Consider the following 19,208-nt stretch of genomic DNA (forward strand, 5'->3'; position numbering starts at 1 on the left):
CCATTTTATCATGGAGCATCGCAGACCGACACTCCTCCTCAAAGTCTCCGTTGATTCTTGTAAGTAACCTGCTCATCTCAGCCCTGCTATTAGATACAAGGGAAGTAGCATACCTGGATAATTTAACAAACTTCAGTACTCATCTCATCCTTGTTGTTATATACTTAGCAAAAAAGTATACCTAGATACTTCACCTCCCTTATTTCCCTGTGAAAGAATCCCTCTAGGAAGGTTGTCTTAAACAGCTCCCATGACAAGAACTCTGCTCAAAGCTCGGCTATCCTGCCACATAATGCACAAGGTCTGTGCAACATCCTTGAGATGATAGGAAGCCAACTCTGCTTTCTTAGTATTTGTGTCCCACATAGCCACAAAAATCTTATGCACCTCTCAACATGTCAGCCATGCTACGCACTGATGGGTTCTCCCTCTCAACATTCTGTCGATTGACCTGACATTCATGCCTGGGCCTGCATAGTGATGGCCTGTGCCATCTATGCCAGAGATGCCTGCACCTCCGCATCAGTCAACCCAATCGAGTTAACTGGCATAACTCCTTATTTTTTTTAATACCCTTGGAGGGGTAGGGGCTGAGCGACACCCCCAGGCCTTAACATTAATAAAACAAACAAAATACAAGGAGGGGGGCATAAACCTAACCTCCAAACCTAAGATGGTTTGGAGTCGAATTTCCTATTGAAATTCAACTCCTCCCCTTACAATGAAAGATGCAACCAAATACTAAGCACCTAAGGAGAGGACTCTTCTCGTTACAAAGTATCTAGGAAACATAAATTAGGGAGACTCTCCCTTTACAAGAAAAAGTCTATATCTATCCTACTACATATAATCTATTCAAAGTAGCTATATCACTCATACATAGCCAAGTTGAATAGAAAAGCAAAACATCAAGGAGGCTCAAAAATCTTCTTAGTCTTCTTTCTTCTAAAGCTGGGCATGTTCAGAAGGTCCATTTGATAGTAGGCTTGAGCTTCTCTAGGTAATTGATTGTTGCTGAAGTAGACTTGAGGGGATGCTATGCTGTGGCTGTGTTTTGACAATGAGTCTGCAACCCAATTTGCTTCTCTGAAAATATGAGTACACCTGAAGTTCTTAGTTTGCGTGATAAGATGTTGGATTCTCTCAATTTGGTTGGTAACAATCCAATGGGGGGGTGTTCTTTTGGCGATCCACTCCACTACTAGACTCTAATAATATATTTGTGTGTCCTAGTTCCACTGCCCATGACAATCCGAAGAGGGCTGCTTCAATTTCTGCTGTATTATTGGTACCCTCTCCGAGAGGTGTTGCAAATACCAACACCATTTTGCCTTCAATGTTTCGGATGATTCCTCCAGCCCCAATCTGTCCCGGATTTGCAAGAGCGCTTCCATCCGTGCTTATTTTGATCCATTATTCCGGAGGCCTATTCCATGTTATCATGTTGACTTTGACTTCATGTTTACACTTTTCCGTTTTTTGGATTAGAGCTGTCCAGGTTCCCGGCCAATTGATATGTGGGAAGGAAATTTTCAGCATCTTGAAAGTGTCTTTATTGATAGCATATTTGACGCGGCTGATGTTCGTTGCTTTGCCCCCATATTTGCATGCGCACCTGTTCTTCCATAAATTCCAAGCAATAAAAATGGGCGTGGCTTGCAGCAGCAGTTGATGGCCTGCGTTTCGTGGCTTAATTGCCCACCACTGGCGCACTCTTGCCTGCAGTGATGAGTGGTCTGCTTGCAGCCCTGCAGTTGCTGCAAATGCCTTCCACACCCTTGCTGCAAACGATCCAGAATTGAAGGTGTGGTCGATGCTATCCCAACCTGTTCTACCAGGACAACAAAAACATGGTAATGGCTCAATGCCAAAATTAGATAGCTTATCATTTGTAGGAATTTTAACTTTTAATGTTCTCCATAAAAGAAACGAAGATTTAAAAGGTATGAAATTATGCCATAAAAGAGAATTGAACTTGCTCTTAGCCTTTTTGTTTCTGATTTCCTCCCAAGCTGCGGAGCAACTGAAATTGACATGGCTGCTAAGCTTCCAGATGGCTTGGTCTTGCTTGTGCTGTTGTTGAGGGATTTCAGTAGCCATGATGCTACTTAGCTGACTAGCTTGAGCATATTTTACCAATTTGTTCCAGTTCCAGCCCCCTTCTTCCCAGAAATCAGCAACTGTGGTGTTGTTGAATCTGCTGCGGATGTTGGTATGATGTGCTAATGGCCCTATTCCCAACCAGTTATCCCACCAAAACAAACAATCCCCGGCTTGAAGTCTCCAATGAATATGTTGTTCCATGTGTTGTCTAGTAATGAGCATGTGTTTCCAATTTAAAGACTCTCCCGTATCCCATTTTTTGCTCACCGGGTTAGATCTTTGGCAATATTTTGCTTTCAAAAAATCTCCCCACAGGGTTTGTTTGGTTCTAAAAATCCACCATTTTTTGAATTGGAAGGCTCTACAAACATCATGTAAATTTCTCATCCCTATCCCACCTTCCTCATAGGGATAGCTCAAATTTTTCAACGATGACCAATGATATTTTTTCCTATTATTCTGCCATCCCCAAAAGAAATTTGCAATAATCATTTGAACCTGTCGGATGACTGTACTGGGAGGAGTTACAGCAGACAAGAGGTGTATAGGCAAGGCTTGGAGAACATGCTTAGCCAATACAGCCTTTCCACCATAGCTAAGTTGCCTAGTTTGCCAACCTGTAATTCTGGAGACAACTTTATTAATAAGATCGGAGAAATAAACATTTCTAGGTCTGCCAACAAACAAAGGGCATCCAAGATAGGTGACAGGGCCATGCTTTTCTTTAAAACCTGTCAGCCTCCTGATTCTGTCCCTAGTATTATTGAAAGCACTAGGGTGGAGCATAAAATGACTTTTATCACCATTGATAAGCTTCCCCGAAGTCTTTTCATACTCCTTTAGGGTGTTCATGAGGAGTTTTAAGGTTTTGGATCTTCCCGAAGTGAAAAGAATAATGTCATCAGCAAAACTGAGGTGATTTACTTGAGGCACCCTTCTTTCCATTATGAAACCTTGATAATCAGGATGCGTGTGAAGCCTATTAAGGGATCTTGATAAAACCTCGGCACCTAAAATAAATAGGGCCGGAGAGAGGGGGTCACCTTGTTTGAGGCCTCTAGTAGATTGGAAGAAACTATACCTTTTGCCATTGACAATAATGGAGTACCAATTATTGGCCATGATTCTCCAGATCATATCAATAAACACTTCACTAAAACCCAATTTCCTTAGAACCAAGCAAATGTATGACCAAGAGACCCTGTCATACGCTTTTGCCATGTCTAATTTGATAATTACATTACTACCAATATTGGGTTTTTTGATTTGGTGAATGATCTCCTGAGCAAGCATGATATTTTCAGAGATATTTCTCCCTTTCACAAAGCCAGATTTGTTGGTAGAAATCAAGGACGGAAGGATAGGGCTGAGTCTCCTACTAACTAGTTTAGATATAATCTTACTAGTGAAGTTACTCAGACTTATTGGCCTATATTCCGTAAGTTTGTTTGGACTGTTCACTTTAGGGAGCAACACAATACAAGAGTGAGAGAAGTACTTAGGAATCATTTGACCACTGAAAAAGGCACGAAGTACTTCCATTAAGTCACTCTTGATTATGGTCCAGCACTTCTGAAAGAAGTACCCATTCATACCATCAGGACCAGCTGCAGAATTAGGATTCATGGAAAATACTACTTCTTTAAGTTCATCCATATCCGGTAATTCTGTAAGCGGAATATTTTGATCTTCATTGACTGTTTTTGGAATACAGTCCAGGTTGTGCTCATTAATATATGTATTGTCACCTGTGAAAATGGATTGGAAATGTTCACAAGCCTCCTGAGAAACCTTGTTTTCACCTTGTATCCAAACCCCATTATCCGTAGTGATTTTATGAATGAACAACTTCCTTCTCCTCCCTCTTATAATGGAGTGAAAGTATTTGGAATTGGTGTCACCATCTTTAAACCATTGAAGCTGCGTTTTCTGTTTCAAAATAGTATCCTCCATTTTAAGGAACTTGATATAATGAGCATTGAGTTCATGGAGGATAGTCCTGTTTGACTCAGTTTGGTTCTGGATGTAGTTTTCTTCCACTTCGTGCACTTGTTCCTCATACATCCTAACCTTTTGAAAAATATCCCCAAATTCCTCTCTAGACCACACACTTAGAGTGTTAGAAAGTCTTTTCATTTTCTGGTGAAACTTCCACATAGGTTGACCTTCCACAGGTCTGTCCCAACAATTTTTAACAGTAAGCATAAAATTGGGATTGTCAACCCAGCAATTCAGGAATTTGAAATACTTAATGTGTTCTGCTTCAGTGGAAACCATTTCCAAGAGTAAAGGACAGTGATCTGATCCTGTAGAAGATAAATGGGTTATATTGGTTTGGGGCATCTTCTCTAGCCAAGTGTCATTAACCAGGGCCCTGTCTAACCTCTTCCAGATTCTGTGATTAATGCCTCTCTTATTAGACCAGGTAAATTTGTGACCACTAAACCCTATGTCTATGAGTCCACAAGCCTCAGTTACAGCAATGAAATCCATACTCTTCTTCATATTGTAGGGTAAGCCACCTAATTTTTCCTCCATATTGGAAATAACATTGTAGTCCCCTACTGCACACCATGGATTGGTACTAATAGAAGCATGATGAAGTAATTTCTCCCATAAAGGTCTCCTAAGATGTTCTTTGCATTTAGCATAAATAATGGTATTAGTAAATTGGTATTGTAATTCATTGCGTTTCATGTCACAAGTAATTTGCTGTTCATCTTCATCAAGAATATTACACTCAACATCACTGTTCCAAAAAACCCAAATCTTACTGTTACAATTACTAATAACATTATCCATGTTTAATTGCACTTTGAAGTTTTGGATATTAACATTATCAGAGAAAGGTTCCAAAATAGCAATAATAGACAACTGGTGCATTTTTCTAAGTACTTTGAGTCTTTCCAACACTCCCTGAGTGTTGATCCCCGTAACATTCCATACAATTGTACTAATCATTGGGAGGATCTGGATGAGAAGAGTCTTGTGTTAGGTCTGCCAGAGGTGATAGTGTTGGCATCTTGCTTAGTAATGTGAAATCTGCCCTGTTGGAAGCCCCTTGGGGAAAGACTCTGATTTTTAGTGACTTGCTAGATCTCATTCTCAATTGTCTCATCTTTATATGGACTGAAAGCCCTAATGAGGTCTTCACTAGTCTCATCATTATTATCAGAGTCTCTTACAGGCTGGTTATCCTCAACCATTTCATCCTTAGAGTTGATCACATTATATTCATCCAGAATCTGTTCAGTATTACCATGTTGTTGCATTTTATCTAGAGGGTCTGAGGTATGAGGAGTCATGTATTGTACCTGTAGGGGGAGGATATTCAAGCCATGGTTATCATCCACCAACACAAATTTGTTACAAGATTCTCCACTTACTTCCTTTTCTTGTTCCATATCCTTTTCATGTTGTTTGCTCTGTCTCCTTTTTTCAGCATCTCTTTTTTGTTTACTAGGCTTATTCTTACTTTTTGGAGTGTTTTCATTGCCCTTAGTAACACTAGGTTTCTCTTGGCCCTGATCAATCAGTTTTTCAACCTGTTCTTTTATAGTTTCATTTGCAGCCTGCTTTTGGTTGTCACTGTTTTGAGCTTGCTGCTGTAATTGACTGCTTTGTTTCTGCATATTTTCAATATTCCTAGTGGCTCTATGGGCTGTCCTAGGGTCATAAACCAACCCTTCATGCATAACATGAGGCAAATTCCCCCCTTTGGTGTCCCCTTCCTGCAAGTTAATGGCTATCTCCTGACACCCCCCATCCATACCTCCAACAACTTCATCAGTAAAACCAGTATCAACATCACCAATAATGGGGGTTTTGGGGCTTGGGAGAGATAAGTCAATACCTGTGCTCTTGCTTGTTTTGCTGTCAATAAGCTGTTGGTGTGACTTGCTGTGGCTGTTTGGATTATTCTTACTTGGTTTTTCCTTTAGGTCACCATTTTGGATTGGTTTATCTAACTTGCTGTTTCTCCGATCCCAGTCTGTTCAGCCTGCTGCCTCTCCTGTTTTTCCTGCAAATCAAGATTTGTAAAAGAGTTTTGAGTTGGAAGAATGGATATACCTGCAATTTCCTGCTCATGCTGGTTGCTGCTGATTTTTTGTGCTGGAGAATTGACAGGCCTCCACACAGCATTTAAAGTAGCCTGTTCCTGAGTTTTGGGGTGTTTCCTCCTTTGTGTTTGCCATTGTTCTTCCTGTGACTCCTCTTGCTGGCCCTGTTCATCCTGAATTTGTATTTTTTTTTTGTGTTGCTGATTTGCCAGCTGTGATTTTGATTGATGCTGCAGCTCATTGTTAGCATTTCCTCCCCTTTGATTTTTGCTTGGTTGTGTTGAGTGCTTTGGTGTTTCTGTCTTACCCTGTTGGCCCTGTTCTTGTAATTTTCCGGTACTCCTATCATTGCTGTTTTTTCCTTCTTCCAGCTCTCTTTTTTTTTATCTCCTCATCTCTTCTTTTTATTGTACACTCCTCATCCATGTGTCCTTGGTGTTTACAATAAAAACAGTAGCTAGGAATTCCTTCATATTCAACTTTGAGCCACCTTCCTTTGTTGGGGTTTGAATGTTTAAATCCCAACCAAACATGTGAGGGTCTATACTTTGTTAGGTCTACTTGGACCTTAACTCTAGTGGTGCTCCCCCTAGTTCTCTGTGAAGTAGGTGAGTCCAAGAATAAAACATTTCCAATGCTTTCCAAAATAGTTGTTAAGAACACTTTGTTGTAACAGTGCCAAGGGAGGCCAGGAATAGATATCCAGATGGGGACAACAAGTGTTTCTTCTTCCGGAGTAAAATATGGGGTCCAAGCTTGTATTCTCATAGATTGACCCTCTATGTTCATTTTCAATTTGGTCCAAACAGTCTGATAGTCCAATTCATTATCAAGATCAATATAGACGTGTCTAGAATTGTAATGTGTGATCTTAACTCCCCCCATCAATTGAGTCTGCAAAATAAAGCTTTTCCTAACAAGTTCCATTATAGGCATAGTGTTATTAAATTTACCCACAAGCGTATATTTACAAATCTTGGCTAATTTAACATAGTAATCACTCTCATCAATCAAAACAGCCGGGAAACCTTGTCTATTAGTGTGTATAGGTTCATTCAAAGTAATGGGAGTCTCTTTTTGAGCTTGATTGTATCTCAACCTATCTACAAAAGATTTTATTACAGTATATGGGGCTGGTTCAAAGTTTTGCTTATTTTTGTTGTTATTAGTGGGTTGTTGTCCCTGCAGAAGGTTGTTTGGGTTTCTAGTATTGTCCTGACCAGCCTGGCTAACCTCTTTTTGTATGCTATCAGTCTGAGTTTTATGATCATACCTTGAGAAATTGTTGGAAATTTTAGGGAAGCTGTTGTGGTATTGGTCCCTTGTCCTGTTGTTTGGATCATCAGTGTGTCCCCTCTTTGTGTATGGTTTTACTTGGTGTGATCGTTGTGCTTTCCAGCATTCCCTTTCTTTTGCTCCACATTGATTCCTTCCAAGCTTCTCCTTTCTTTATCAATCTGCTGGTGTTGATTATGGGTTTGATTGTGCTTCTCCTTGGTTTGATCATGCATGTGCTCCTGTGCTCCCTCCTTTCTTTCTCCTTTTTCCTGCATATTATGTTCTCCTATCGAATTACCTGCATTGAGATGAGGGGTTAAGTGTGTTGATGTACTTGTCATGGCAAAGGAAAAATTAGAGGTTCCTGCTGCTGAAACAGCAGGTTGTGTGTCCATAGTCATCTTGTTATTGCCCTGCTGCTCCTTGACGGTTTCCTTCTGGCGATTGTTGTTGTCTTTCACCGTTTGTTTATCATCCATTTCGTGAGGCACCATTGCAGGGCTATGTCGTTCTTCTCCTCGATCACGACTTGACCCTTCCCCTGTATTTCCATGTCGCTCACTATGAACATCTGAGTTGCGATTTGTGGAGGATGCTGGATTGTTGGTATTAATGTTTCCACTGTTAGGTTGACTAATTGAGAGTGTTCCTTGTGTATTTTGAGATTGGCCAACCCCTTCCTTCATTGTACCTCCATTAATTCTGACGTATGGAACAGTAAGGTCGCCGGAATTATCACCACTGGCGACTCGACCGTCCATTTGCTCCAAATTTTTGTTGGGATACTCGTCTTCCTTAGGAGAACAAACCCCAGTACTCAAAACCAGAAGATTCGAAGAAGAACTTGGTCGAATATTGATACGCGACTCAGGCGACTTCATCGCGACTTTCTCCAAAATCGCCTCTCTCGTCTGAACGATTGGGACGATGGATTTTGCCAAAATTTGGACCTTGGATAGATCTTGATGAGGGGAACTCATTTCCCAACTCGATTCCACACAGAAATTCGTGAGGAAATTTTTTCACGATCTTCAAAGACGACCTCTTCAGAAAACATAGAATTCATCGCATCTTTGTCCTGCATATTGGAGGCGTACTGAGGTTGATTTTGGGGCGTGCTATGTATTGTTAAGGAGCTCTCATCAGGGCGCCCCTTTTGGTTTTGGTCCGGTGGCCTTCTGACGGCTGTCGGCGTCCCACGCGCCGTTGCGGCACTAGGCGATTGGTGAGTACTAGCCGTTGTGAGTAAGAGAGAGAGCGTTTTGCAAAGAGAGAGAAAATGTAAAGAGAGAAAAAATCCAGGAAATGAGGTGCGATATAACTCCTTATTCAGATGGAGCCTGGGGTGGAACCCGATTGTTCCCAGCAGCTACTCCTCTTCTCATCTGACCAACATTCCTCCTAGTATTCATTCTCTGAAAATAATAAGGATTGATGTTAGACATGCTCATAACACCATGAAATTTAACATTAGGAAAGCCACGATAAGATCAGAAGAAGGGAATTTTCCTACGCACCATGAAGTCTCTAATTTAGGATAGTGGTGCATTTCACTACCATGACTTAGAAACTACTCAATATGGTTGATGTGAACTTATTATTCTCGGAATTTAACCTCGTGCTCTGATACAAACTTTGTCACAACCAGAATATAGACCTAAGATGAGACAAGCATTGTTGGCCTCTCAAAGGTCGCACACAAGCCTACATACATCATCGTTACTTCATCTAGGTTAATTAAGGGGAAAATTCGAACTTTTTGTTACTTAACATTCTTACTAATCATTTCTAATATAATCATAATTTTTTCACCATCAACCATCTAACGTTAATATCATTAAATGAATAAAATAGTTTAATATAGCAATAAATGAATACTTGCCAAAATGGCACCAATACAAAGTCTAAGATAATACGGGAAAGAAACGATAGTGGAAAATACTCCACTAACTCAATCCTACCAAGTCCGAATGAATGCTCGACGTCTGGATAGCTTCAGCGTCAACCTGTAGCTCTAGAGTCCACCTGTTCCTGCACCTAAAATTGTAGAATTGTATAGGTTTAGCACACATTTGTGCTAACTATTTATATGCAAGCACACACCACGGACATGCATGAGCAATAATAGCTCTTTCCTAACAACATGATTATGGGAAGTCAAATCAGTGGACTAGCCAAATTTGGATTAGGAAAGTTAATGAACTTTCAATATTTTGATTAGCAAAGTTAGTGAGCTTTCCAAACTTTGATTAGGAAGGTCATGCCATGAGAGTAATATGCATCATCATACTTAACATATTGTAGACAACACATAAACATTTTACACATAATACATATCACATAGCATATAGCACATAACATCTTTTATAACATACATTCATATCCCACGACATGTTGGAATCATGGACTTGACAATAAGACTTTCCAAAATGAAGGCTCAACATATGAGACCTCAACTAGGGAGTCTTCATTAGCAAACACAGAGTCTACTTCATTCATTAATACGTACTTCATTTCATTCATTCATAAGCTAGTATAAACACCAACTATTCCTAGGATGTAGTTTAAGACTCTCATCGGTTTGCTGTGCAATGATCAAGAATAATTTAGTATCATTACTTTAGTCTAGCTCACCTATTGATTATCCTATCCTAACACCTTTGATATCATTCATTTCATTGTGTACATCATTGAGGCTGGCCTCATACATTCATTGGGAACTTTAACTTTAACCAACATAGAAATGTGAGCATCATGAAATCCAGTGTCTCCCCCATACCGAAAAGAGGTGGAATCACCGGCCAAAGTGACCTAAAACATGCTAGCGTTAATGGGAATTGAACCCCGCTCGATCCCTATATTGGAAGTATTGGTTCGAAGACTAAGAGATATAAGGAGACTCATACCCGGCATGCTGGACAGTCTCATCTCATGAGAGTTACGTGAACTTCCGCCCTTTCGAAAGAAGGCATCACTGCTCATAGCTAGTCTATCAGTTCTCAGTATAAAGTTCCATTACATTCAACTCATACATCATGGAAGTTGGCTTCTAGTATAAGGACATCGTAGCTCAATAGATGATTTCTCATCTGAGTACATTTTGGTAACATTTAATAAGGCTCATTTGAGATTGCTCTCACCTTTTACATTAGCCTCATATCATGTTGTCACCACATTCATTAACATTAGCACATTTTCTCTTTATCGTTACTCACCCCTTTTTTTTACGTGAATGTTTATTTCATCATATGACAATGTACTTGTCCATTTAATGTGTTTTACCTACTTAACCCTTCTAGGGTTTCATCATTTCATTGTTCATTTCATCATATGCCAATGTACTTGGCCATTAAGTGTGTTTTACACTTGTACTTAACCCTTCTAGGGTTACTTCATTTCATTACATATATCTTAGGTTAACTTATTTTTAAACGTATGCTAGACTTATGGGTCTCTACATACAAGCCATAAGGCTTCATTCATAGTTCGTTAATTAAGTCATATTTTCCTAAGATTATGTAGTACAAGACTTATGTATCTTGTGTGTATACCAAGATCTCATTTTCGATGTAAGTAGGTGGGATTGTTGTTGAACATTTAATTCACGTACAACTTATGTATCAATACAGAAATTTGGGCAAGGGAACCCAAGTTAGAACCCCTTGGACAATATTTATATTTTTCCTTGACTTTATTTTAGTCTTCCATGACATTGGGACTCTAGATCAACCCCCAACATCAATATTCTCTCTTTATTTTCTCCTTGAATTCTTCTCTTATTATGCCGAAGGGTTGTGGGTTCGAACCTCCACCACCCCTTTTATATTTTTCATTTAATTCTTCCTGTCCAATTCGCATGGACCATGAGGTTGTGGGATCGAACCCCCACAGCCTCTCTTTAATTATGCTTTATTTTTCTAGGCGCTGTGAGGTTGTGGGTTCGAACCCCCCACAGCCTCCTAATTTTATTTTTAGTTAAAAGTTGACTTGGCTATGCATTGGCAGTGAGGTTGCGGGATCGAGCTCCCACAACCTCACTTTATTTTCTTTTTATTTCTTCTCCCTTTCTCCTTTATAGCCTTGAGGTCGTGAGTTCGATTCCCATGCCTAACATTTCCTTTATTTTATTTTTCTTTCACTTCATTCGCTTCCTGGAGGTCCTAGGTTCAATTCCCACACCTCGTATTTAATTTATTTAAATTTTTTATTCTCCTTTCTCAGCCAGTATACCCCATTTCGAATCCCCTTGACCCCTTTTCCTTTCTTGCAAATTTAAGGTGTTACACGGGTGATGTCACAGGTTCGAATCCTGGTAACGTCATCCCTTTAAAACCAATTAAATTTCCAGATTACTCTATACTTTAGCCTAAACTTAACTTTTAGTTTTTTTCAATTTTTTTTTGCTGAAAAATTAGGAAAATTCATGGATCATTTAACACCTTTTCGGGGTGTATTTCATGTATTCGTTTAGCACATTCTTAGGTGTAGATTCATTGTTGTTTTAGCTACAACTTTCCACTTAGAATCAGTCACATACACCTCATATGAACATCACAAATTACACATTTTATGCACATTAAATTTCAGCGATCAAATTAGCCATTTTAAGACTTCAAAATGGAAAACAACAACAAACATTTTACATATTGCAACACATCATTTTTGGTTGACATCATTGAACAATCTTGCTATTTCCAAACACAAAATCACAAAGAACATCATATTTCACACTTAGCTATCAGCAACCATACGAACAACATGATTTCTAACCTAATTTAGATTGAAATCTGAAGGTGACTAGGGACAAGGAATTCAACAATAAAGGGGACAACCCTAGTTTCATGCGTTTAAATTTTATAGAAAGAAATTTCTCTTGGAGAAAGAATTTCAAGAGAGAAAACCCATACCTTCTTGTAGATTTCAACAACGTCAAAGTGCTACGCAAATCCTCCCCTAAACCTTCCACACAATCCCATCGAGGAGATGATTTCTTAACTTAGCTTGCTTTGCTTGTATATTTTTTTGTAAGTAGATAACTTTTTATTGCTTTCTAATGTTTTTATCTTCTATTTTTGCAGGCAGGAAAAAAAGAATGAACGAGAGAGATAGAGAGATTTAGGCGTGAGAGAGAGAGAGAGTTTGTGTGAGATAATGTCTCTTAAAACTAGGTTCGAACCCAGTGGAGCAAGACTTCATCTCAAGGGCTCAATTTTGGCCCTTTTTCCCCAAATTTCCCCTCCACTTTAGTAATTAAATAATTATATTATCTAGGGTAATAACGATACTACCCTTAGCCAGGAAAAGACCATTTTACCCCTAGACCCTTCAAACCTAAGATTTTCTTTTCAGTCCGGTAAAGACTCCTTCGAGTAAATCTTTGTATTCGAGATCCCTATATGGTTGGACCCAACCTTTTCCAAGCTCAACTTACTCCCCAAGTTAGTTGGTTTGGCGGTAGTAAGGATTCCGAGGTCTGGTTCTACGCGCATCAATCTGTGTGAACCCTTGTCTAATCGTAGGCATTCTTGACTTATTAAGAATTTTTTATCTTATTCATTTTTAAGGTTGTTACAAAAATAAGCCTTGCTAATTAGATTATAAAGATTGGTTTCAAAATAGTCATACCTCAATTATTGATTTCTACATAGTGCTCCAACTTGTTCATACTCTTTACTTGTTCAAAATTAGAGATAAATATTCCCTTCAAAGCTTGCAACACATGATTAGAAAAAATTAAACTAAAGGAAAAAAAGAACTAAGAAATACCTTTTCACAAATTACATTTCAATGGCGGTCGAGGAAGAAATATACAATGATTAAAGCTTCCAATTTCTTAAAACATTACGAATATGTGTGAAAGTTGAAAGAGAGAAAGGTTAAGTGTAAAATTGTAAAGAGCATTGGGAAAAGATAAAGACAAGAAATTAAAAGGAAAAGACAACAACTATGAATCTATTCTTTTTTTAAAATTAAGAAAACCAAAAATAGACCTTTTATTTCCTTTAGTTTTTTTAACTTAAAAAGGGTAATATTCTTACTTATTCTGAAGAGAAAAATGGAATAAATATTTAAAAAATAAAATGTTTAAGCCTGGGATCGAACCCAGACTGATTTTTGTCTTTTCTAAAAGAAAAAACAGAATTATGAAAAAAATTAAAAAAAATTGTCATAGTGGGGCTCAACCCCAGGATGCAAAGGTACATATGCATAGCTTTAACCATTGGGTTGTCCAACCTTTATTGTGTCAAGCTTGTTCAATTATTAATTTATATCTATAAAATCGATATTTAGTATATACATTTTTAAAAAAATTCCAACGAAGGTTGGTCATCTAACCAACCTTACCATGTCATAGCTCCGCCCATGGATGCAACCATGACCATCGGACAGATGCAAAGGTGATAAAAAAATTTCAAGGTAGTCGATGCCAGAAAAAGAAACATATTGGTTTACATTCTTTTTCACCGCAAAATATGCCAGCCTACACTCAGTTGTTGTCCTAGATAAATGTTTCTTGGATACTTTAATAGCGGCTAAAAAATAACAAAGAAAAATGAATTAAGAAAGATTGGTTATTGTTACTTTTTTTTTAAAAAAAATTTGAATAGAATCATGAATGATCAACAAACTGCTGGCATCTGCATTTTTTGTGTAAACAATCGAAGAAAATCTAAGACTTTGTTAGTGGTTTTACTTAAGATTTGATTATGTTAAGTAAAATGCAATCACTAGCACAATTAATTTTATATAATTTCATCTGACAAGAAAGATAGCTGAAGTGGAAAGAGTTCTCAACCTCCACCCTTGAGGTTGGGCCATTGGGTGATTAAGCCAGCAGGGTGGAGAAGGACAGTATTGACTCCTAGGGAAAGAGGTGTCTTGGGTTGCTAAATTTAGGTTAACATATAAAAAATAATTAAAAGATTCTAGACATTCAAATTAGTTGATCTAGTCAAGTACGAAACTACAATTGGAGGAACACTCAAATTTAATATAGTCATAACAATAATCACAATAATTGAAATAGACAAAACAACATATATAACTATGATAAAATAAATTGTTGAAGGACTGAGAAGGAAAATATTTCATCTCCCGTATAAGTATGCCTAAACATCATAAGATTTGTTCATTACTATTTTGGGCTCCAAGTAAAGTCGTGACACGCTCATGCATAACATGATTCCTCAGGAGTTCAAGTACTTGATTATCATCATCATCATCATCATCATCGTCATAGCCGTCATTTGTGGACTCCTCAGATGCTAAATCAACTAGAGGCAGTAACTCCGCTTTATCTAACAAAACTAGGCTTTCCTCGTAATTCTCATAGTCAAAAGAGTACATAGTACCAACAATAGTGGTTCTTTGTGTTGTTTGCAGCTCAGGATTATACAAAGCTAACATCCCTTTCACGTCTGTCAACATTATTTTATGACAATCAGTAACGGCTAGTACCATGGCCGAATTCCCTTGGCCAGTGCAACAGTATAGAGGTGTTATCAACATTATGACAATCGTAGATAATTCTTTGTCGAGACTTTAGAATTTCAAATCAGCTCATTTTGGATTAGTAAGAACAAATGGATGGATAGTACCACTGACTTAACATAAAGCTATTGCTATCAATTATCGCAATTAACCTAAGATTTAAACAAAATATAAAATTACCAAACAATATAGAGGTGTGGAGATTGTAAATCAATATCATATAGGAGTAAATGCACTGCTTTATAGTGATGTTCATACATGAAAAGTCTAAGTCAACTTCAATGACGCTTATCATCTTTGGATCTCGAAGAATTTATACCTAGAATCTTCTTTTCTCATTTCCATTTTTCTAGGCTGATCAAATTGATGACAAATACACACTTTTTAAAAAAAATTATAAGGAAGACTTTGTTCTTTTTGTAAATATTTCAGAGTCTCATTTCTTCTTTTTTGCCCTTCACTTAACTCTAATTCATCCTTCCTATCTACACCACAACTTAGGATTTTGGCCTAAGTTGTCTATTCAAACATCATAATGCTTCAAAAATGATTTTAGGTAAGAAGGTAGGGGTAGTTTTTGCTCAAAAGTCTTCTAGGCTCAATTGGTGCAAACATGGATTCACACCCTCACAAGGTAATCATTATAGGATTTATGTCAAATTTGGCTCACTCATTGACTTTTCCTCCATGATCAAGTTCCATATTCACCAAGACTCAACCAATTGAACTAACAAGGCAAATTGTAGGACTTCACATGGATGTTTTCAAGTAAACATCACTACACATGATTCTTCTAAATACACTCATCTAGCAAATCAGGAAAAATTAAAAGCATACATTTGGCGTTCATTGCAAGACTCACATCCAAATGCAGCTAGTCAACACAATATTTAAAGAGATCACTCAAAAGCTGTAACCACATTTATTTCTCTATCGCAACACCAAAACTACGCATCATGAGTAATCTTTTAGACGTCGATATTGAACAAAATCAATTCTAAATTGTTTCCTGAAAAATCTCCTCATTAAGATCAAACAACACAATCAAGTTATCCACTCTTTTCTCCTCATTCCTCTTATATTCAATCAAATAGACTTCCCGACAAATTTCAACATGTGTCCAGAAGTACTTTACAATACAAATATCTGGAATAAAACCATCAAAATCCTTCAACATTCCTGAACTAAGCGCATAAATCTCAACCCTAGGTGGCATCAAGTATTGACCATTACCATGAGCATAGGTCATGCTCACAAACTTGTAATTCTCTTGTTTTAACAGCAAAGACAAACCCAAGGACAAACATGTAAGTCCCGCCCGAGTTGTTACAACCAAGAGGAGTCATTGGGAGGGTGAGGCATCTCGAAATGTTAGGATTCCAAAGTACCTTCAAGACTACTATGGTCTAATAAATCATCTAACATAAAGAGAACAACCTTGCATATACCAATGATCCTACAATAGAAATATTATGACAATTCAACACTAAAAGGTGATCTTAATCGCATAACAGGGTTGTCAAAATTTGATACATCAATGAGTTAAATTTTTTCCTTCTGAAGACCTTTGCTGAAACACCTTTTGAATAAATGTGTAGGGGTTTTTAGGAGGACAAGTTGTTTTGTATGTAGCCATATGAAGTCAGGGCTTGAAATTAGTTCATTCCAAGATTTTGATAAACATCTTAATTGGAGGAAATATTTGAGTTGGAGCTTTGAGAATATTAGGACCATCATCTCTATATGGAGATATTTCGACAATTTTATTGGTTAAAGTTGGAAGGGGTAGGGAGAGCATTGAAAAGAGAGTGTTCTTGTTGGGTGTGGACGGGTGTTTGAAGTATCAATAGTGAATGCATATTCAATGAATGATAAGAGTCATTGGATGTAATATCTATACCGTGTAAATAGAGAAAAGACTATAAATTATGTGCCAAAAACAACAATTGGATTCTCATGCATAAAGGAAAATTCTTTAATAGCTTGCTTAAGATCTCTCCTCGCATTTAGGTAACAAAATATAAAGTACTTATGTACCATAAACAACAATTGGATTCTCATCTAGAAATGAAATTGTTAATAAATTACTTTAGATCACTCCTCACATTTAGGTTTTAAAATCTAAAGACTAACTTATTTACCAAAAACAACAATTGGATTCTTATCTATAAAGGAAAATTCTTCAATAACTTGCTTAAGATCTCTCCTCACATTTAGGTAACAAAATCCAAAGACTAACCAAAAACAAAAATTGGATTCTCATCTAGAGAGGAATAGTCCTTAGTAACTTGCTTAAGATCTCTCCTCACATTTAGGTGACAAAATCTAAAAGACTAACTTATGTACCAAAAATAACAATTGGATTCTCTCATCTAGAAAGGAAAAAATCTTAAATAACTTGCTTATGATCTCTCCTCACATTTAGGTAACAAAATATTATAAATTTATTTGATTAGCAATCAAAAAAAATTAGGGGAAACGGGCAAATAAACCCCCTCAACTATTCACCAGATATACCCCTTCGTTAAAAAATTGATGCATATCTACTCCCGTTGTCTAACAAATGATGCATATTTGGCCTTTTCCTTAACATGTTGTCAAAAAAATAATCCTAAAACTGTTTGCTTAATTCCAAAAATGCCACGTTGTTTTCAAAAAGAAAATTTAAAAAAGGGAAAAGGAATAAATATATCCTAGAACTACAGTAAATAGTATGTAGATATCCTCCGTCATACTTTTGGGACGTTGGTGCCCCTGTTATCAAAAAACTCTGCATATATGCCTTCCACTCCAACGAAAGACTAAATAGGGACACATGACGCAGTTTTATCCATTGATTTGATACTTAATAAATGTCAGGTCGGTGGATAAGATTATGACACATATATGTCCGTTAGTATAAATGGTATATATGCTCTAGTTTTTAAATGACAGGGGCACCAATGTCCCAAAAGTATGACAGAGGAAATCTGCATACTATTTATGATAGTTTTGGGAGTATATTTGTCCTTTACTCTTTAAAAATGAGTTATCATCTTAGAGATCTATAACTTTAGTTCGAGTATTTACAAATCATAGATTCTGTCCTATTTCCTCAATCTTGCTCGCTTCTCTTTCTCTCTCCCTCTCTACATATAGCTCACCTCTCCCTCATTGTATTTTGATTACCTCTCTATCTATCTCTTTGTATTTTCTCTACTCTTCCTCTTAGTATTTTCACCTCTCTTTGTATTCTCATCGTTCTCTCTCTCTTTATATATATATATATATATATATATATATATATATATACACACACACACACACACACACACTAGTTTTGAGAACGTGCGCTGCACGGTTATTCTTTACTATTATACAAATTCATATAGGCATAATCTAACATAGATAATTATTAATTATATTATTCTTTTGTATATGTTCTTTTATGCAAAATTAACAGTGTCAATTAATTCTTTTCATTAAATTTTGGTAATTTTTTTGCAATACAAAAAATGTTGAAAAATATAAACTAATTAAGATAATATAGCATATAGTATGTGTTGTAGTTGTTAACTTTTGCTCTAAATTTTAGAAATGGACGCAAACATATCTAAAAAACATATTAAAGACGTGACAACCAGTAAATATATATTAATCATGTTAATGAGGAAAAAATGACCAAATAAATTTATTTTACATAAATTTATATTATAAGATGATGAAATACATAAGTGAAGTAGACTTATATTTTTTGTTCAGTTTATACCAGAGATTATCACCACAAATCTATTAAAAGACGAAAATAATTGCAACCCAAAAAACTTATAATAAAATATAAAACCTGTAAATAAAGTAAAAATATATGCACACACAAAAAGAATGATCTTTTGAGTAAGATAACTAAGGAATATTAGTAAAATAATTCACAAATAACGATACAACCGACCTTGAAAGAAGTTTCACCATATAAATTGAAAAAATATTAACAATATTTTATGCATAAATATTGTTTTCGTCCTATTATTTATACTAAAATAAATACATTATCAAAATCGTAAGAAGAGATATAATGTGTTTTGCCTCCAACATTTTCACAATGAAGCAACATAACTCTTAAACCCAAAACTCAATATTGTTTTGTAGCTGAACCCCAAAAGTAGAGAATGGGTGATGAACGCATGACAATCCAAAAGCTTGTAGAAGCTATGAATATAGAACTTATAAGATAATTTTTAGTTAGAGTTTAAGAGATCATTTGATTATGCGATTGAATAATATAAATTTTTGTCCAAA

General features: G+C 36.8%; 2 protein-coding genes across 2 annotated transcripts; both read right to left on the reverse strand.

Moving 5' to 3' along the window:
- Nucleotides 1–5,195: 5,195 nt before the first annotated feature.
- Nucleotides 5,196–6,513, reverse strand: LOC138337343 (uncharacterized). Its single transcript, XM_069287252.1, has 3 exons — nucleotides 6,472–6,513; nucleotides 6,077–6,376; nucleotides 5,196–5,987 (listed from the first exon to the last, which is right to left on the reverse strand). Exons 1-3 carry the CDS (start codon nucleotides 6,511–6,513, stop codon nucleotides 5,196–5,198), a joined length of 1,134 nt encoding a protein of 377 aa, XP_069143353.1.
- Nucleotides 6,514–7,534: 1,021 nt separating this feature from the next.
- Nucleotides 7,535–8,422, reverse strand: LOC138337344 (uncharacterized). Its single transcript, XM_069287253.1, has one exon. The coding sequence runs from the start codon at nucleotides 8,420–8,422 to the stop codon at nucleotides 7,535–7,537; it is 888 nt and encodes a 295-aa protein (XP_069143354.1).
- Between the last annotated feature and the right edge of the window lie 10,786 nt (nucleotides 8,423–19,208).

The sequence above is a fragment of the Solanum lycopersicum genome, chromosome 7 (genome assembly GCF_036512215.1).
Source record: "Solanum lycopersicum chromosome 7, SLM_r2.1".
NCBI classification, from domain to species: Eukaryota; Viridiplantae; Streptophyta; class Magnoliopsida; order Solanales; family Solanaceae; genus Solanum; species Solanum lycopersicum.

Coding starts and splice junctions, on each gene's coding strand:
- LOC138337343 (XM_069287252.1), bottom strand. CDS start 6,513: ATGATAGGAGTACCGGAAAATTACAAGAACAGGGCCAACAGG. Junction 6,377..6,471: donor ACAAGAACAGGGCCAACAGG/GTAAGACAGAAA, acceptor TCAAAATCACAG/CTGGCAAATCAGCAACACAA. Junction 5,988..6,076: donor AGACTGGGATCGGAGAAACA/GCAAGTTAGATA, acceptor TCACACCAACAG/CTTATTGACAGCAAAACAAG.
- LOC138337344 (XM_069287253.1), bottom strand. CDS start 8,422: ATGAGTTCCCCTCATCAAGATCTATCCAAGGTCCAAATTTTGGCAAAA.